Genomic DNA, 18,780 nt, shown 5'->3' with positions numbered 1-18,780 from the left:
GGGTGTATGCTGCGACTGAAAAAAGAAACATCAGTAAGTCCAGCACCTAACACCACAACCACTGGTACTGCAACACCCTCTCATTGAAAATATTGGCGTGAGGTCTTAAAATAAAACACCATAGGAAATAACGATAAATTAAAAAAATAAAATTATTTCAAATAGTTAAAAATATAAATAAATAAAAAATATTATTAAAAAAAGAAAAATAATTAATATTATTTCAATATAAAATATGTTAATAGCATGTTGAATTTTAAAAATAATGTTTAACAATACATTTTATTAAAACATAATCAAATTAATTTTAATTAATTGTATACTTCACTTTTAACAATTATTAATTTATCATTTTATATGTTTACTTTCAATATAGAACAAAATAAACATGAAAGTTACCATTGTGAATTAGGCCTTTGGGGCCTGAGTCACAAACTGTACTTTTAACCTACATGTGTAACTTATACATTTAAGTAAGTTTACTACTTTTTGTTTTTCACAAACTCCAAGTGTAAGTTTTTACTTAAAAACACTAAATAAAACTGCTGAAAGTCCAGCCTTAGACATAGCAAATCACCGTTACTGCAGCACCCTCTCACAGCAAATAATAAAAGAAGAGACTTAAAATTAAATAAATAATGTTAAAATAAACTAGGTTATTTAAAATATTAAATAAATAAATAAAAAGTTATTTTAAAACATATATAAAAGTAGCATATATTCATTTTTTGATTTTAAAATATTTTAATACCCTATTTTATTATTATAAATAATAGAACCATAAACTGGATTACAAATAATAAAAATAATAACATTCATTTTAATTCATTCATTAATTCCATACATCATCTTTATAATCATTATAGCACATTACAAAATATGTTTTCCTTAGGATTTTGTTTTAAGTTTAAATTTCAGAAAAATAATTTTAATGTATTTTTATTAATTAAAGTTTTTATTTAAAAATTAATTAAGTAGTACATATTTTATTATTTTGTCCTATGTTTAACGTAAGTATATAACATTAATTTACATTAATATTCAACATAACAATATTTGTAATGTTTCTTCTCATGTTAACTATATTTTTGCAAGTTTCCCTGTACATTACCATAGATAAATCCCACAGTCAGGAGATCACCACATGGTAAAGTATAGGGAAAACATGTTAATTTAATTCAAAAAATGTAAATATTAATGGAAACGTATTTTATATAATTACTTTAAATGTAGAACAAAATAATTTGTGGAAATATATTGTTAGCTTAAAATTATTGTTTTTAAGATTACATTAAAATATGAATTCCCAACTAAGGAAAACAATTAATGTGAACTAATAATTATTCAAAGTTATGTAAGGAAGTAATATTAATTTCATTTCCAATACAATTCATTGTTACAGTATGTCTTAAATTCAAAATAAGGTATTATATTTTTTATAATTAAATAATGAATATGTACTATTTGAATATATATTTTAACTTTAATATATATGTCCTTATTCATACCCTACCTCCATTATGTTCCATGAGAGAATGTTACAGTACCAGTGGTTGGCCATGTGTGTTGTTAGACTTAGGGCCTCAATACGAGTTCGGGGGCAGGAAGACCTGTCTGCAGAACTGCTGATGTGAAGGTTGCCGCCTTACTGGTGACCTCCCTGACGCCCCTAATATGACTTTCCCGCTGGACTGACGGGCAGAAACCAAGGTTTCCGACCGACCGACCTCTCAGCGGGAAATTGGCGGCAGCATTGTTGCCGGCTCGTAATCGAGCAAGCGGCCATGCTGCCAGTCACAGGGGGCACCAGCACACTTGTAATGCACACCGTCTGCACAACAAACAGTGCGCATTACAAGGGTGCTGGGCAGAGGGACTCCTGAACTGCCCATGCCATTGGCATGGGCAGTGAGGGGGCCCCCCTGTGGACCCCTGCACCTGTTCTCCACCAGCCTTTTCATGGTGGTGAAACCATCCTGAAAAGGCTGCCCGAGAACCAGGTCATAACCAGCAGGGCAGCGCTGACTTCAGTGAATGGGAAATGGTGAATGTCCCTCTCTAAAGCCCTCCCTGATCCTAACTAAACCCCTTCTAATGCCTCCATAAACCCCTCCCATTTAGTTTCATGAACCACTGTAAAAATAAATGTTACAAATTGGTGGCAAGTCCTATACAGGAAAACATAATAAAAGTGTTTTAATCAAATAACAATTACATTTACTTGTTGAACATCTCAATACAATATTAATTTCTTTAGTTTTTCATTTTCCAAGTTCATATCTTCACTTAGTACGTAACATCACTTCTAAAATTAAATGTTGCTAGTTTAAATATTATTTATGTAGTTACTACACAAAATGAATATTGTACTGAGATGTTCAACAAATAAAAGTCATTGTTCTACTATTCAAACAGTGTTGTTATGTTGTCATTTTTTGGACTCTACACCAATTTGTAACAATTATTGTTACAGTGCTTAATTACATTTTGGCACTAGGTTTGTTTTTCCAGGGTTTTGTCAACCCATTGGGTTGAATATAGCAGGACAGTTATTACACAAAAGCCCCCTGGTTTTCAGCATTTCCTCCCATTTAGGTATCAGCATGTCCATTTTAAGGCTACAATGTGTGTGGTTCAGAACACCCCATTTTCAAGTTCTTAGTCATCCCTCAGAAAGTCTAGAGAGCACCACTGCATATTTGGAGGTCGTTTACTCACACAAAGAAGCTGCGTAAAGCCAGTGTGGTTTGGATAGAAATTGAATTAAAAGCAATGAAAAAGCATATGTCTGTCTTACCTTGAGAGCTGCTGACACAACAGAGTGAAGTTTCACAAGTCGGTTTAGCGCTCCTGCATTATACTCTTGAAAGTAAAGGCGATAAAGCTTTCCCAACGGCTGAGGAATGGGGATATCATGATCTACAAAAAGAGAAAACTTTCATTTAATAAAAAAAAAAAAAAAAAACAGGCCCTACAGAGTTCGAATTTGAAGCTTTTCAAAAGCCTTAATCATTCAAGACAGAATTCCTCTGGAGCCTTGTCAATTATGTAGTAAGGAATAGTGCCCAACATCACTCATTAAAAAAGTACTGGTGAGCTTGGAGCAAAATATAAAAAATAAGATGAGTAACACAAAAATAATGTGTTAAAAACGGGAGCAAATTAGAAACAAGATCCTTAAAAAAGATCACTTGGCACTAAAAGATTGTGAGAAATAATACCTACACAAAAACACATGAAAAAATGTTTACATACATCTGTTGCATAGGCTCTCATTATTCTAATGAGACTACTGGATTTGAGCGGCAGAATCACCTGCAGTGTGGGAGACTGAGTCTAATCCACTGCAGGTGACACCTGTCACCCCAATCCAGGGTTTGCTCCAGCTAACTAGCAGTGCCTCATCTCTACCCAAGAGCAGGGATGATTGGGCAGCCGAGCACATGACACAACTGACTCCTCAGGGAAATCGTAGTCGCTCAGATCGCATCTGTTTCTCTCAATTATATGTGTCTCACATGTACAAGGACAAGCAGAGGCAGTATATGTTTCAATAAGGTTTTAATGAAGCAACTGCATCTTAGATAATAAAGTATGTACTGCAATAACCAGGACGATAAAGCATGATACGATTAAAATTGTGACAAGGAGAGTGAAGCATAGACATAACGCTACCATATTGTCACTAGAGTCAATAGACTAATTCCTACCTCGGCTTATATTAGAGCACAGCATGTTAAACTCTAGTTCCGCCCTTCAGGTTCCCCTGGGATGACATCATCCCCCATACCTGAGCAAGAGCCTGAAGTCTGCATAAGCAACTTTAGCGAAGCCTTCAGCAATCAGCATAGAGTCGTGGTCATGTGGCTGGAATCTCCCTCTAACGTGTATGGGACAGTAAAGTGTTTTTATATAAAAACAGCTGATGTTCTAAGAAAATGTCCCTACGTAAGGATATGTATGTTTCTATGAATACCAGAGACAAAGCATTACCACGTTTACCGGCAAACAATCTTACTGCAGCCATGAGAAAAGCACAGAGCGAAAGAAATGTGTTGTTTAAGAAAGCAGTGCTGGCCTAGGCAAAGAACAGCTAGAAAGAGAGAGATAAAACAAGACCACAAATGTGGCTATTGTTAAAATAATAAACTAAGCTGAATAAAATATATCTAGGTTAAAGTGCACAGCTGCAGGCCTAGTTTTGCTAAAATAACATGCATGGAGTTATAACTAAAATGGCTACACAACACATCAAACATGAGAGAACTTAGGACCAAATGTACAAAGGATGTTTACGGTCACAAGCATGTCGAGTTGGTATTTGTGATACTAAAAATGCTTTTTCAGATGGAGAATCCAATTTTATGAGTCAGAAAAGTTTTTCTGACTCCTAAAGGTAGTGCTAATAGATACCGACTTGGTATCTGGAAGAGGGGTGTTGTAGGTGTTTCTTCCAAATATCAAATCGTTATGTTATGTATCAATGTTTTGTAACTGAACTTCAGTCGCAACTCATTCAAAAGCTAATATAAGACACATTTTTTTTTTTTAACAGAAAATTGTGGCATTTATGGCAACAGTGATATATTGTGCAGATGTTTGTAATTTGTATTGCCATGTTTCATATGTTTTTAACTGTTTATTTATAACACAATGTCCAGGTATGATTTTTGTTTGAAATGTAGGTGTGAGTTCCTAACATTTTTTTAACTGATAGATTTTAAACACTTTCTAATTTACTTTAATGACAACAGTCATTTTAACTCCAACAAGGTTAACTGGAATTATTAAGCTCTTGGAAAGAGCAAGAAGGTGATAAAAATATTAGTGCTGTCTCTTTCTTGAAAAATGAAAACCCGATTTCTTTTTAAAGAATTTCTACCATTCATTAGATTGTATGTTTTTTTAGATTATCCACTTGGCATCATGGATCTTGAGTGCTGGCCTGCTTTTTCTTTTTCAATGTTTCAAGGCCAAAGCTGCTTGGGAAGAAGAAACTTATCAATGCTTTCAGAGATTCTGCTTCATGTTTAATCCATAATCGATGTCCAGCTACACTTTCAATTTTCCTCACCTTCTCGCTATTCAAATCATTTCAGTGGCTTTTGTTTCTTCCTAATGCATCACTTGGAAAATGTGCTTTACTACTTAATACTTTCAGATCCAGATACTACCAGATACAAACATTCTTAGGGCCCTATTACAGGTTTGGTGGATGGCAACACCCATCTGTCAAACTCCTGATCGGGTGGTCGCCGCCATGCTCGTGACCTCCCCGCTGGCCCCATTAAAACTTTCCCACTGGGCTGACCCGCCGGTCAGCCCAGTGGGAAAGTGGCGGCAGCATTGTCCTCGGCTCATAATTGAGCTGGCCGAATGCTGCTGCACGCAGGGGGCACCAGCACCCTTGAAATGCACACTGTCTGCATCTCAGACAGTGCACATTTTGAGAATGCTGGGCAGGGACCCGCCTGTGGCCCCCTGCATCTGTTCTCCACCAGCATTTTCATGTTAGTGGTACCACCACGAAAAGACTGGTGGAGAACAAGGTTGTAATCAGCAGGGTGATGCAGAGTTCAGTGCACTGGCTGATTACAACCTGCACACGTCGTCAGCCCGTCCGGATAGGACATCCTGGCGGGGACGGCAGTAGATTGGCGGTTCTGCCTGCCAAACTTGTAATGGAGAGGTCAGACCGCCACAGCCATAGTGGTCCAACAGACACTGCAAGTTTGGCTGTCTTCGGACTGCCAGCCTCTTAATCAGCCCCTTAGTTTCTCTTGGATCGTGGCTCAATAAAGAATGAAAGTTCACATGTTTCTTTTTTTAATCAGTGTCCCTTATTTTGTTTGTTCTAACTAGAGACATTATTCACTGCCTCTGGCTAATTTTAGAATGCATTTTCATTTTTAGCAAACACAACTCGGTCCCAAGCAAAAGAAAGTATAGGCAAGCTAATGTCATACACTTCTTGCATATTATTTTTTGTGGTGAGAATGCACACATATTGGGCATTCAGGAGCAGAGGTAGAGTTAGAGCAACAGGCATACTTGTTTCATTCATTTGGGACTATGGATCGACTTTGAAAGTACCAGATTCTCTTAAAGGTTTCACTAGCAGTGGCTAGATATTATTGAAGGAAGCACCACTTCATAACACCTTACATTCATACAGTGAATCTGCTGACATGAGGGAGGCTAGTACTTCCTGGGTATGCAACAGTGGTTGCCCCTGAAATGCACACGGTTTCATGGGTAGGTTTTGAACTACATGATCCTCATAGTAACAACTCCAGTTTGTCTTAACTATGGGTGCCTCTCTATCTCCTTCTGACATCACAATAGCGAGTGCTCACTGTGCAATGTGAGAATGGAGCTAGCAATGGCATGGTCTGCTGCACCTGAGCACTCAAGTTTGGTTGGGTCTGCAACACCAGCACTGTTGACGACAAAGTGACAGGGGGTGGAGCTGAGGGTTGACTACTGGGAAGCTGCTGGAAGGAATGAAGTGACACATTGAAATAGTATGCACTGGTTGGGAGACAGAACAATGAAGACTCTGGCTCGGGATCACACATAGTGATTCCACTGCTACCGGGAACCTGCTTATAGCATGGCATGGACTGTAATAAACAATTACCCTCCTTAAAGAAAATAGTCTAGTTAAGGAAATATGGACTGATTTATAGGTCTGATGAGCAGAACTAGAGAAGCTGCTTATCAACACCTTTAGTGATCCTGCACCTGCGCTTCTACCCCTGTAGCAACCGAAGTACGTAACCCTGTGGTGATTAACATTTCATGTGTGTAGCATCTTGTTTTGAAGTGATTAAAAGTACTTCTCTTTTTACTAACAGTCAAGCAGTGGGCAGGACAACAAATTATTGTGCTTGTTGTTTAAAGGTTTGAATTTGACCCCAACACTACCTCAATGAGAAGCCTTTGAAAGCTAGCACTCTCTATTTTGTGAGTCAGGTCGCAGAAAGGGCACACATGAGAGAGTTTGCAAAGTCATAACAGGATGGGCCTAAAGACACCCTAAGCAAACAGCCCCAACCACCATTGTATAATGCTCCCAGGAACAAGGATAGGAAAATCCTTGTAGGCTTTCTCAACAGTCAGTTGATGAAACAGGGCAGTAGAGACTAACCTATGATGGTTGAGAATACCATGTTAGGAACCTAAGGAGTGGATTTTGTGCTGTCAGGGTTTCTTAGCTCCTTAGAACAGAATTTTCTGTCAGATGCCCCTCGTGTACTTCCACACTTGCTGTTTTTGATTTATCAGAGACCCCCTGCCTCCCTCTGCTGCTTTCAAGGGTACCACTGTCACAGTCTCCAGGAGTCATTCCCTTGGATGTATTACGTCAAAATGAGTCCCTACACTTGCAGTTGGCCCTTCAGAAAACTAGAGACTAAAAAAGATGAGAAGACCAGTGAATTTAAGAGGAAAACACTGAGATTAGCTTGTCACCTTGGAGATTTCTTAATACTATGAGAATAAGATGTTCACAAAATGCAGCCAACACGTAATTTGCCTCTTGTGGCTGACAGGCCCGGGGCTTCTTCAAGGCTCAAAGATGCAGTGGTGAAGGTATGCTTTATGATAAAGGATAGATCTGGTGCAATGGAGGTAGATCTATTCAGAATGGTGTAAATAGAGAGTGCATGCAGCAAGAGTAGCAGCAAGGTTACACTGACTTCTGTGTGGTAAATTCAATTGGTTATAAAGAATATGTAAATGGCAAAGCTTTGGAGATGATCATTAGTCACTGCGGTCACAAGCGCTCAGAGAGTGGACTATTCTTCTAAGCAGTGTGGTGCCCTCAGCTGAGAATTTATGTCTTGCAGCCTAACTCAAGGTGGACAACAGAAGATCATGGGATACTTCAGGACTGAAGGAGGTTCAGATCACTTCCTTGTGCTGCAAGGCATTTGGAAGTTCTTATTTGTCATATTCTTTGCCCCTAGTTTTTTGTCCTAGAGTTTTTTTCCCTTGTTCCTGAAATACTTTTTCTCAGGAAATTCTTCACTCCACTAAAATCCTGGTAGCTTCTAGTTCCATCCTCAAATCCTGTCACCATATTTAGCCTTCACAACTTCGATTTGCCACTCTTTCCTGAGGTTGTTTGCCTTTTGGCTTTTTCTCATTGAGGCCTTTTCTGGAAGGCAGAGGTTGCCTGGTGTGTTGTAGGGCACAGGCAATATTGTGGCTACTAGAAGATGTTGCTCCTGCCTCTGGCAGAAGAAGACAAAAAGACTAAGTTTGACCAGACACGCAGCACTTGACTGGAGGTAGTGGTGCCCACAATTCAGACTAGAGAAGAAAAAGATGGATCCTTTACAGGGACCTTCCCTGGATCCGTCACAAGCTCTTGTGGAGACCCTACAAGAATAGTCACGGGAGATCTAGCAACTTCATAATGAAAACTTGGCCTTAAGACAGACCTTGTCTGCCAGAAGACTGAGGGGGTCATTACAACCTCGGCGGTCTTTTTGCAAGACCGCTGAGGGACCGCCGTGCGGAAGACCGCTCGGCGTATTATGACTGTTGGCTGCTCTCTGTCGTTATTACGACGGAGAGCCACCAACAGCCATACTTGCGGGCGGCGGGGAAGTGGAGGTTGCTCCACAGGATTGACGGAACAGGTAAGTCGATCGTCCGTTAGGGGAGGGGGTGGCGGGGTGTTGTGTGCGTGCATGGGGGTGTACGTGTGTGTACGTAGGGGCCGTGTGTGAGTGCGTGTATGCTTGTGGGGGTGTTGTGTGTATGGGAATGAGTGCTTGTATGGCTGTGGGTATGTCTGTATGCATGTGTGCGTGTATGTTTGAATGTGGGTGTGCGTGCCTGACTGTGTGTGTGGCTGTGGGCATGTATGTCGGGGTGTGTGCGTGTGTGTGTTGGTGGTGCCAGCATGCGTGTCGGGTGTGTGTCAGTAATGTTACGTTGGGGGTCGAGGTGGGGAGGGGGGCCCTGCCACCTTTGGAGGGTGGCAGGGGTGGTGGGGGATGTAGGGGAGGGAGTCGGGGTGGGTGAGACCCCTATCAGTGCCAGGGAAGGAATTCCCCGGCACTGATAGTGCTTACCGCCGTGGATTTCATGGTGGTTCAAACCGCTGGAAATCCACGGCGGTAAGCCGGGTCCAAATACCGCCAGTGGTATACCCCAGGTATCGAGCCCAGCAGTCGTTTCCGCCCTGGCGGGCGGGACGGAGAACTGGCGGATGACCATGGCGGTAACCGCCATGGTCATAATTCACCTAGGTAAGACCGCCAGCCTGTTGGCGGTCTTACCGCCGGTTCTCCGCCATCCGCCAAGGTTGTAATGACCCCCTGTATCTTTCATTAAATCTTCTGATCCACTTTATTCCAGACAGCCAAATAAGTTAAAGGAGTTTTTGGATGCCTTGACACTAAACTTTGCCTTTTGTCCGTTTCAAAATAACTGTGGAAAAGGCTAAGTTGGGTTACCTGATTGCAGTCCTGACGAGCAAGTTATTTACCTTCGGTAACGCTTTTTCTGGTAGATACACTGGCTACCTGTGGATTCCTCACCTAATGAATTATCCCCATGCGTAGCATTCGACGGGAACTTCTCTCTAGCTCTGCACGTCGGCGAGGACGTCACAATTGCCCGACTCCACACGGTTCCGCCTGACGTCATCGTGGCAATAAAAGGCCCTCGCCGGCGTGCTGACGTCAGTTTACGCAATTTTTGACGTGCCTTTGAGACAAATAGCTAAACATCGATAATCCAAACACTCCATGATCATAAGCAATAAACCTTTATAGAAAACGCAAACGTCAATAACAGAAACAACAGCAATAGTCCTCCGTAAAAGATGTACACCATCATGAACAAATTTGAAAACTTGCAAATAACTTGAAATGCAACTATGTACGTATGCACATATATACAAATATACAAAATTAAAACACAGAAATGAACACCCAAGGCGATCCCGGTATGAACAGACAGACAACGGGGAGGCGGGAGGGACTGTGAGGAATTCACAGGTAGCCTGTGTATCCACCAAAAAAAGTGTTACCGAAGGTAAGTAACTTGCTCTTCTGATGGATACAGCTACCTGTGGATTCCTCGCCTAATGAATAGAGTCCCAAAGCAGTACCACCTCGGAGGAGGGTGTCTGTCCGGTCACACCAGGAACTCCTGCAGCACAGACCGCGCACAATGGCCATCCCTCCGCACTTCCGAATCCAGGCAATAATGCTTTACAAAGGTGTGGAGGGAGACCAAGTCACAGCCTTACAAATGTCCGCCACCGGAACACCTCTGGCCAGAGCCGATGAGGTTGACTTGGCCCTGGTGGAATGGGCCCTGATCCCCTCAGGAGGATCCTTCTTCGCCAATGAGTAACATATTTTAATACAAAGAACGACCCACCTGGACAGCGTTCACTTGTGGACGGCCTTCCCCTTCCTCTTCCCCACGTATCCAACAAAGAGTTGGTCATCCAACTCCTGGGGTCCAGACGATGGAGTCTTTCCTCCTCCTTAGATGGATGCAGAGGAGGGTAGAATGTCGAGAGAGTGATGGATTGTCCCAAGTAAAACGGAGACACTACCTTGGGGAGGAAAGCCGCCCTGGTCCTCAAAACCACCTTGTCTTTATAAAAAGTTGTAAAGGGTGGATGAACAGTAAGAGCGTGGAGCTCACTTACACGTCTAGCCGGCGTGATGGCTGTCAGAAACACAGTTTTTAAAATCAAATATCTCAAGGGACAAGAAGGAAGGGGCTCTAAGGGAGAGCCCATCAAAAGAGTCAACACCAGATTCAAGTCCCACTGGGGCATGAGTGGGAGGAAACCTATTAGTAAGCCCTTTCAAAAACCTTAATAGTAAAGGGGATTTGAACAGAGAGGGTTGATCAACGACCCTTGATCTCCAGATCCCCCAGATGAGCTCCCCACCCCAAAGTGGAGGCATCCGTTATCACTGTGGTCACCGGAGGAGGCAGCGAAAACGGCTTTCCTTGAGAGAGGTTGCCATCTGCAGCCCACCATCGGAGATCCGCCACAGTGTCTCTGGAGATGGAGATCCTTATCGACTCTCCGAGATCCTCTCTGTGTTGAAACCACTGCCTGCGGAGGCACCACTGAAGAGCCCTCATGTGCCAGCGTGCATGAGTGACCAACAGAAAGCAAGAAGCAAACAGGCCGAGCAAACGAAAACTTGAGGACTGGAACCACCGCTCCTTCTTGAAACACTGGAATCAACGCCTGAATGTCCTGGATCTGCTGGGGCGGAGGAAAGGCCTAATTCAATGTAGTGTCCAGTACTGCCCCTATGAACAGGAGGCGTTGAGAGGGCTCTAGGTGAGACTTGGGCACATTTATTGAAAAACCCAGACTGAACAACAACTGGGTTGCCAGCTGCAGATGATGCAACACAAACCCCCGAGACTCAGCTTTGATCAACCAATCGTCCAGGTAAGGGAATACTGCTACCCCTTTCCTCCTGAGGTCTGCTGCAACAACCGCCATCACCTTCGTGAAGACCCGAGGTGCGGAAGTAAGACCAAAAGGAAGGACCGCAAACTGGTAGTGCTGCAATCCCACCACAAACTGGAGATACTTCCTGTGCGACTTGAGAATGGGAATGTGGAAATAAGCATCCTGCAAGTCGACCGACACCATCCAATCCTCCTTGTTCAATGCCATAAGCACCTGTGCTAGAGCCAGCATTTTGAATTTCTCCTGTTTGAGGAACCAATTCAAAATCCTCAAGTCCAAGATAGGTCTCAGACGACCATCCTTTTTGGGAATCAGAAAGTACCTGGAATAACATCCCTGACCCCTCTCCTGCCCTGGAACCAACTCCACTGCGCCTTTCAACAATAGGGACAGAACCTCATGTTCTAGCAACAGGAGATGATCTTCTGAACAAAAGGAAGGACGGGGAGGGCAGGGAGGGGGAATCTCCCGAAAGGGAAGAGCATAGCCTTTTCTCACCACACTGATGACCCAGGAATCTGATGTTATGGACTCCCACATGGGAAGAAAAAGAGAAAAAACACAAAGTATCCCTTCCGAAGAGCGAACGATACAGGTAGCTAGAAAAGTAACCGTTATCGAAGGCACGGAAAAAAGGGAACTGACGTCAGCACGGCGGCGAGGGCCTCTTATTGCCACAATGATGTCAGGCGGAGCCGTGTGGAGTCGGGCAATTGTGACGTCCTCGCCGACATGTAGAGCTAGAGAGAAGTTTCCGCTGAATGCTACGCATGGGGATAATTCATTAGGTGAGGAATCCACAGGTAGCTGTATCCATCAGAATAGGCTAGCACTGGTTTAGGCTACGCCAGTGGTCACTTCTTGAGATCTTAGTCTTTCTAGCAATTACACATTTTTGTAAGGCTTTATGAATATGTTTGAGAAACCAGGACTGGCATTTTCCACTGAGGAATCCTTGTGTAGCCTTGTACTTCCACTGAAGTACACAAAAAGTGATTAATAAATGCTTGAATAAATCTCGGCCACTGGTAATTACTTGGGGTTCCATCCCAGTCCATAATCATTTTGCACACATTGTCACCTCTATTTGGATCCTTCCATATACAAATCAGTATTGACCCTACTCCAATAGGGGTGGGCAAAGAGTGGCTGTGTGCAGGAGAGAGCGCACTGTCCAGAAATAAGCTACTGTTCATTTGCAAGGTCCATGATGACGTGAAACGATGGGGGGAGTGCTCAAATGGTATGCACCCAGCCACAGAGTGCGTAAACTGTCACCCCTATGGGGTTACAGTTGTAATATGCATAGAAGAAAAACCAAGGCACATCCCAAGAAGTTGTAATGTTCCAGTTTTATTCCTCGTATTGTCTTTGGATGAGAACAATGGCCTGTGGCCTAAGGGGAATTGGAAACAATGCATGCACCCACAGTGCTAATGTGATGCCGAAGAATAGAGATATTACTCAGGTGTTGAACCACCAAAAGAAAGACATGTACCATTGAAGGCTTCAGTGTAAGGGACAAGGAAGAGAACCGAAAGTATAGTGATTTAACAGATCCAATAATAAAGCGACATACCTATAGTAAGGATATTGACTCGATATTCCAATGTGCTAAAGACAAATTAATGTCGTATGATTTGAACAAACGGTAAAAGAAGCAAGAGAATTGAGGACCATGGTAAGCCTGGGAAATGAGAAAGAAAGCATAAAGTTGGTTAGGGCGGTCCGTGACAGCTATGTAAAGCCTCTAATTATGGTTAATTCATAAAACCATAGAATGGTTAGGGTATATTTAATTATGGTACAATCGACTAAGTGCAATTAATGTGGTGATCATAACCCGGGGGGTTAAAGTACAGATCACCGAAATGGAAAGTATATTTAATACAGTAGTTAATGATATAAAGCCGAGATGCGGTAAGAATAAGTAAGTAAAAACCCATAAATATAGAACGTTCCGTTTAAGTACGTCCTAATGTAATAAAAACTGTATGGAGTGCCAAAGGCAATTTTAGGCAATGTGTAAAGTCAATAAAAAGACTCAAGAGTAAGAGCCAGGCTACATCGTATATTAATAGTGAAGGCTAAACGAGATATCGGCGATGTGGAATAGCCTCGGAGCTCCCACAAGGAGCCGGCATATTCCCCCGCACTGCCAACCTATAAGTGCCCATACCTCGAGTATCTTGAAGCGTATCTCATTTTTCCACCAGTATACTTTCATAGTCTCGTTCTGGAAGTCCCCCACAGTTCTCTGCTTACCTGCTGCCAGCAGCAGTGTCTCCCAGCAGCACCAGGACCAGCCGCCAGGACCAGCCAGAGCAACACCAGCGCTGCACAGAAGCCACTCAGGACCTCCCCAGCCCAGCGAGGCCCTTGCCATTTCACCTGCCGCCACCTTTAGCCCGTCCTCCTCCCACCTCACAGTCCTTAAATGGAGCACACTGCGCGGCCGTGCCAAAGGCAACCCTTTAGGCGCCCATCCGCGCTTGGACCGCACCCAGCGCCAGGAACCCTGGCCCCCCGCACCATCCACTGCTACAACCCCAACACCCTCCCCGCAGTCAACATCGGACGATCCCCCACCTGCCACCACACATCACCAACAGAAACCAAGGGACCCTTCACCTGTCGCCACTGCAAATTCACCAACCTCGGCAACTTTAATAAACTGCCGAGGACCCATGAAGCAGAACAAAATCTCAGCTGCATCCTGATCAATACACGCTCCATCCACAGGCAGGCCATCGAGCTCTGGAACCTCATCGACACAACATCGCTGGACGTTGCCTTACTCACAGAAATCTGGCTAAACCCCTCCTCAGCACCGGACATTGCCATCGCCATCCCTCAAAGCTACATCGCCATCCCTCAAAGCAAAGACCGCACAAACCGATCTGGGGGAGGCATCACCATCGTCCACAAAGAGTCCCTGCACCTCTCCACCAACATCCGAAGACACCACAACCAACGTGGAACTCCTCCACTTCCAGATTGGAACTAACCCACACACCACACTGTGAGGCACCTTCATCTACAGGTCACCTGGCCCCGCCCCCTGTTCTGTGACACCATCGCCGACCTCGCTACCACCAACGCGCTCGCTTCTAAGGACTATATCCTCCTCGGGGACCTCAACTTCCACCTGGAGAACCCCAACGACAAAAACTCTATGCCGCTGCTCGAAAACCTCGCCAACCTAGGACTCAAGTAACTCGGCACTTCACCCACCCACTCCGCCGAACACACACTCAACCCCAGCTTTACCATCAGCAACCACATTTCTGTCAGCCACACCACCGAACTCCAGTGGACCGAACACCGCTGCATCCACTTGACCTTCAGCAAACCACCCGACTGACATCTCACTCACCGACCCCACCCCCGCAGGAGCTGGAACAAGATCACCAAGGAACAGCTATCCACCATCCTCAATAATTCACCCCCTGAGACGACCTCAACGCAAACACAGCTGTCCTACACCTCAACAACTGGATCTCAGATTGCGCCGACACCTTAGCCCCCATCAACAAACCCTCCAACAGGCGCACAGCAACAAAAGCCATTTGGTTCATCCCCGCTATCAAAGAATCCAAGCAAAACTGCAGATGCCTTGAGAGAAAATGGCGCACCAACAGGACCCCCACCAACTATGAAGCCTTCAAAAAAGCCATAAACAGCCACCACCAACTCATCAGGACCACCAAGAGGAATGCCTTCCAGGAACGCATCAACAACAACGCACACAACAGCAAAGAGCTCTTTGCGATCATCAGCGAACTGACCAACCCTGGAGCGAACCCCACGACATCCCTCCCCCCCAAGAACTCTGCAACAACCTCTCCACCTACTTCCACCGAATGATCTCAGACATCTACAACAGCTTCCCGGCTCAGGTCCACTTCAAGCCCCCCACTGTCATACCCACCACCGAAACCTCTCCGAACCCCCGCAACCTACTCTGTTGGTCCAACATCTCCGATGAAGAAACCCTCAACATCATGAACTCCACCCACTCCGGCTCAACCTCCGCCTCCTCCCACCACCACATCTTCAACAAAGCAGGCAGCACCATTGCTCCCGAACTCCGGCACATCATCGACTGCGCCTTCGAAACCTCCACCTTCCCAGAAATCTGGAAACACACCAAAATCAAACCCTTATTAAAGAAGCCCACCGCCAACCAAGATAACCTCAATAACTTACGGCCCATCTCTCTGCTCCCCTTCCCAGTGAAAGTCATCGAAAAAACTGTCAACAGACAACTCACCAAACACATTGAAGACAACACCACCCTGGACCCTTCACAGTCAGGCTGCCGAGGCAACCACAGCACCGATACTGCCCTCCTCGCCGCCACAGATGACATTCACATCCTCCTAGACAGGGGTTAGACCGCAGCTCTCATCCTCCATGACCTGTCCGCCATTTTTGACACCATCTCCCACCACACTCTATGAACTTGTTTCCATGAAGCCGGCATCCGCGACATGGCACTAGAATGGATCACCTCCTTCCTCACCGACAGGGCCCAAAAGGTCCAACTCCTCCCCTTCTACTCAGAGGCCACCAAGATCAACTGCGGCGTCCCACAAGGCACCTCTCTAAGCCCTACTCTCTTCAGCCTCTATGTAGCCCCACTAGCAGCCATCGATAGACACCACGCGCTCAACATCATCTCGTACGCCAATGACACACAGCTAATCATCTCCCTCACCTACAATCCACACACAGCCAAAGCCAACCTCCACAACGGAATGAAGGATGAAGGATAGCTGTGTCAAGCTAAATCCCGACAAAACAGAAGTCCTCATCATCGGCAACAACCCCTCCGCCTGGGATGACTCATGGTGGCCCACTGGCCTCAGAAGCACTCTGGCCCCTACTGACCACGCCTGCAACCTCGGCTTCATCCTTGACTCAGCACTCTCAATGAACCGTCAACTCAGCACAGTCTCCTCCCCCTACTTCCACACTATGCGCATGCTCCAGAAAATCTTCAAAATGATTCCCAACCAAATCCAGAAGAATAGTCACCTAGGCCCTCATCAGCAGCCGTCTAGACTACGGCAACTCACTCAATGTCGGAACCACCGCCAAGGTACAGAAAAGACTGCAACTCATCCAGAACACCTCCATTTGTCTCATCAAGAATGCCCCCAAACACAGCCCCACCTCTGCGCTTCTGAGAGACCTGCACTGGCTCCCAATAGACAAGAGAACAACATTCAAGCTTCTCTCGCACTCCTACAAAGCCCTTCACAACGTCGGACCAGAATACCTCAACCACAGACTCCACTTCTACACGCCGACCAGACAGCTCTGCTCTGCCGACTTCACCCTTGCTGCCATCCCACGCATTCGGAAGACCACAGCCAGAGGAAGATCCTTCATACACCTTGCCGCCAAGACCTGGAACTCCCTCCCCATCCACCTCAGAAGATCTCCCACCCTATCGCAATTCAGGAATGGCCTCAAAACCTGGCTCTTCGACTGATCCCCAACTGTTCCTCGATGACTGTTCCCTTGCTGCCCCCCCCTTCTTGAGACCCAGGTGGGTGACTAGTAGCGCTTTACAAATCTGCTGATTGATTGATTGATTCCCTCTAAGTTCCCATTTGTATTCTGGGAGATGGTGTTCAAAGAGCAGCATCAAATCCATCAGTTTCAGATAAGTCATCAGCGTCCTCTCAATGCAAGTAGTTTTGGCAACTAACTGCCAAAACCTAGTAATGTACGTTAACACATCCACATTGTCCTACTGAACATTATACAAAAGTAAACAAGTTGGAGAGAATTAATCTCAGTCACTGGTAATTACTGACTACATCCCAGTTCACCATTATTTTGCAATAATGCCAACTCAGTTTGGACCTATGCGTATATAAATCAGTCTTGACCTTGCTTCAGTGGGAACAGAGCAACCGAAACCGCCAGTCCAGGTCTTCCCTTAACCGCAACACAAGCAACCTAGGACTGGTTTCACCCACATTAGGGCTCGTTTGCGGGTCATAGCCTAGACCAGTGGTAAAGAGTGCACAAGAGACATGTCTGGGAATACCCGTACCACTTAGGACTTCACATTGAAGCATACAAGAAAGTAGTAGATAGAAAGCTTGAATTAATCTCAGCTACTAGTAGTTCCTTGGGCCTCATCCCAGTTCAAAATTATTTTGCACACCACGCCACCTCAGTTTTGACCCAGCCATAGGCAAATCACTCTTGGCTCTGCTCCAATGGAAACAGTTCAGCCTAAACTTGTTTTTAAAACACTTTTTACATACTTCAGTGAGCTGCACTAGACTGGAAGGGTATGGCTAGACATGGGTCCTGTGCTCCCTGTGTCACTGGAACCAAGTTAAAACTGACTGATGAGTCCAAAGAAGTGCACAACCTGTCTTGGTTTGCTTGGTACTGGTTAAGGGAGGACTGGTCTGGCAGTTTGAGCTTACTGTCCCTATTGGAGTAGAATGGCCTGTGGCCTAAGCTGACATCTTGGAGCCAGAATCGAAGATGGAAACAGAAATCCTTATTCAAATGGACAGCAGTCCAAGAAATATACAACAGCCGACACGTGTTTCGTCTGGATAGACTTTATCAAGGCTGTGGATATACGCAAAGAAAAAAAATGTCACAAAATTGGAAAATAATTCTTTTTAAAAAGAAAAGAAGTTTGCTACTAAAGAAGAGACGTATATGTGAAATGAGAAAAGAGAAAAGAGAAGCCCGATTATTGGTCATGAAATGTGTGACCCAAACATAGAGATGCTGTAGTAACTCTCAATATTGGTTTGTGATATGCATCAATCAAAAGAGTGTTCAAACAAAGAAAGTGATCTGTAGTAGATGTGTCCACCAGAAAGTGAAAGGAGAGAACCAGAGCCAGGGAATAAAAAGTTCTTTAGAGAAAGATAATTAAAAAAAAAAAGGGCAAAAGGGGAATTGGAAACAATGCATGCACCCACAGTGCTAATGTGATGCCGAAGAATAGAGATATTACTCAGGTGTTGAACCACCAAAAGAAAGACATGTACCATTGAAGGCTTCAGTGTAAGGGACAAGGAAGAGAACCGAAAGTATAGTGATTTAACAGATCCAATAATAAAGCGACATACCTATAGTAAGGATATTGACTCGATATTCCAATGTGCTAAAGACAAATTAATGTCGTATGATTTGAACAAACGGTAAAAGAAGCAAGAGAATTGAGGACCATGGTAAGCCTGGGAAATGAGAAAGAAAGCATAAAGCTGGTTAGGGCGGTCCGTGACAGCTATGTAAAGCCTCTAATTATGGTTAATTCA

The 18,780-nt window shown here is 44.4% G+C and overlaps 1 protein-coding gene across 1 annotated transcript in view; it reads right to left on the bottom strand.

The window, feature by feature from the left end:
* The window catches only part of LOC138262384 (kinesin-like protein KIF19), a 696,763-nt gene that overhangs the window by 344,255 nt on the left and 333,728 nt on the right, over nucleotides 1-18,780 (bottom strand). The window contains exon 12 of the mRNA XM_069212284.1: nucleotides 2,798-2,919. Within this exon, the coding sequence (XP_069068385.1) occupies nucleotides 2,798-2,919 (122 nt within the window). The remainder of the gene's footprint in view (nucleotides 1-2,797; nucleotides 2,920-18,780) is intronic.

This window comes from Pleurodeles waltl, chromosome 10, assembly GCF_031143425.1.
Source record: "Pleurodeles waltl isolate 20211129_DDA chromosome 10, aPleWal1.hap1.20221129, whole genome shotgun sequence".
Taxonomy (NCBI): Eukaryota; Metazoa; Chordata; class Amphibia; order Caudata; family Salamandridae; genus Pleurodeles; species Pleurodeles waltl.
Note: the sequence above shows the minus strand (reverse complement) of the source record. Positions and strands in the feature narration are given on the sequence as shown.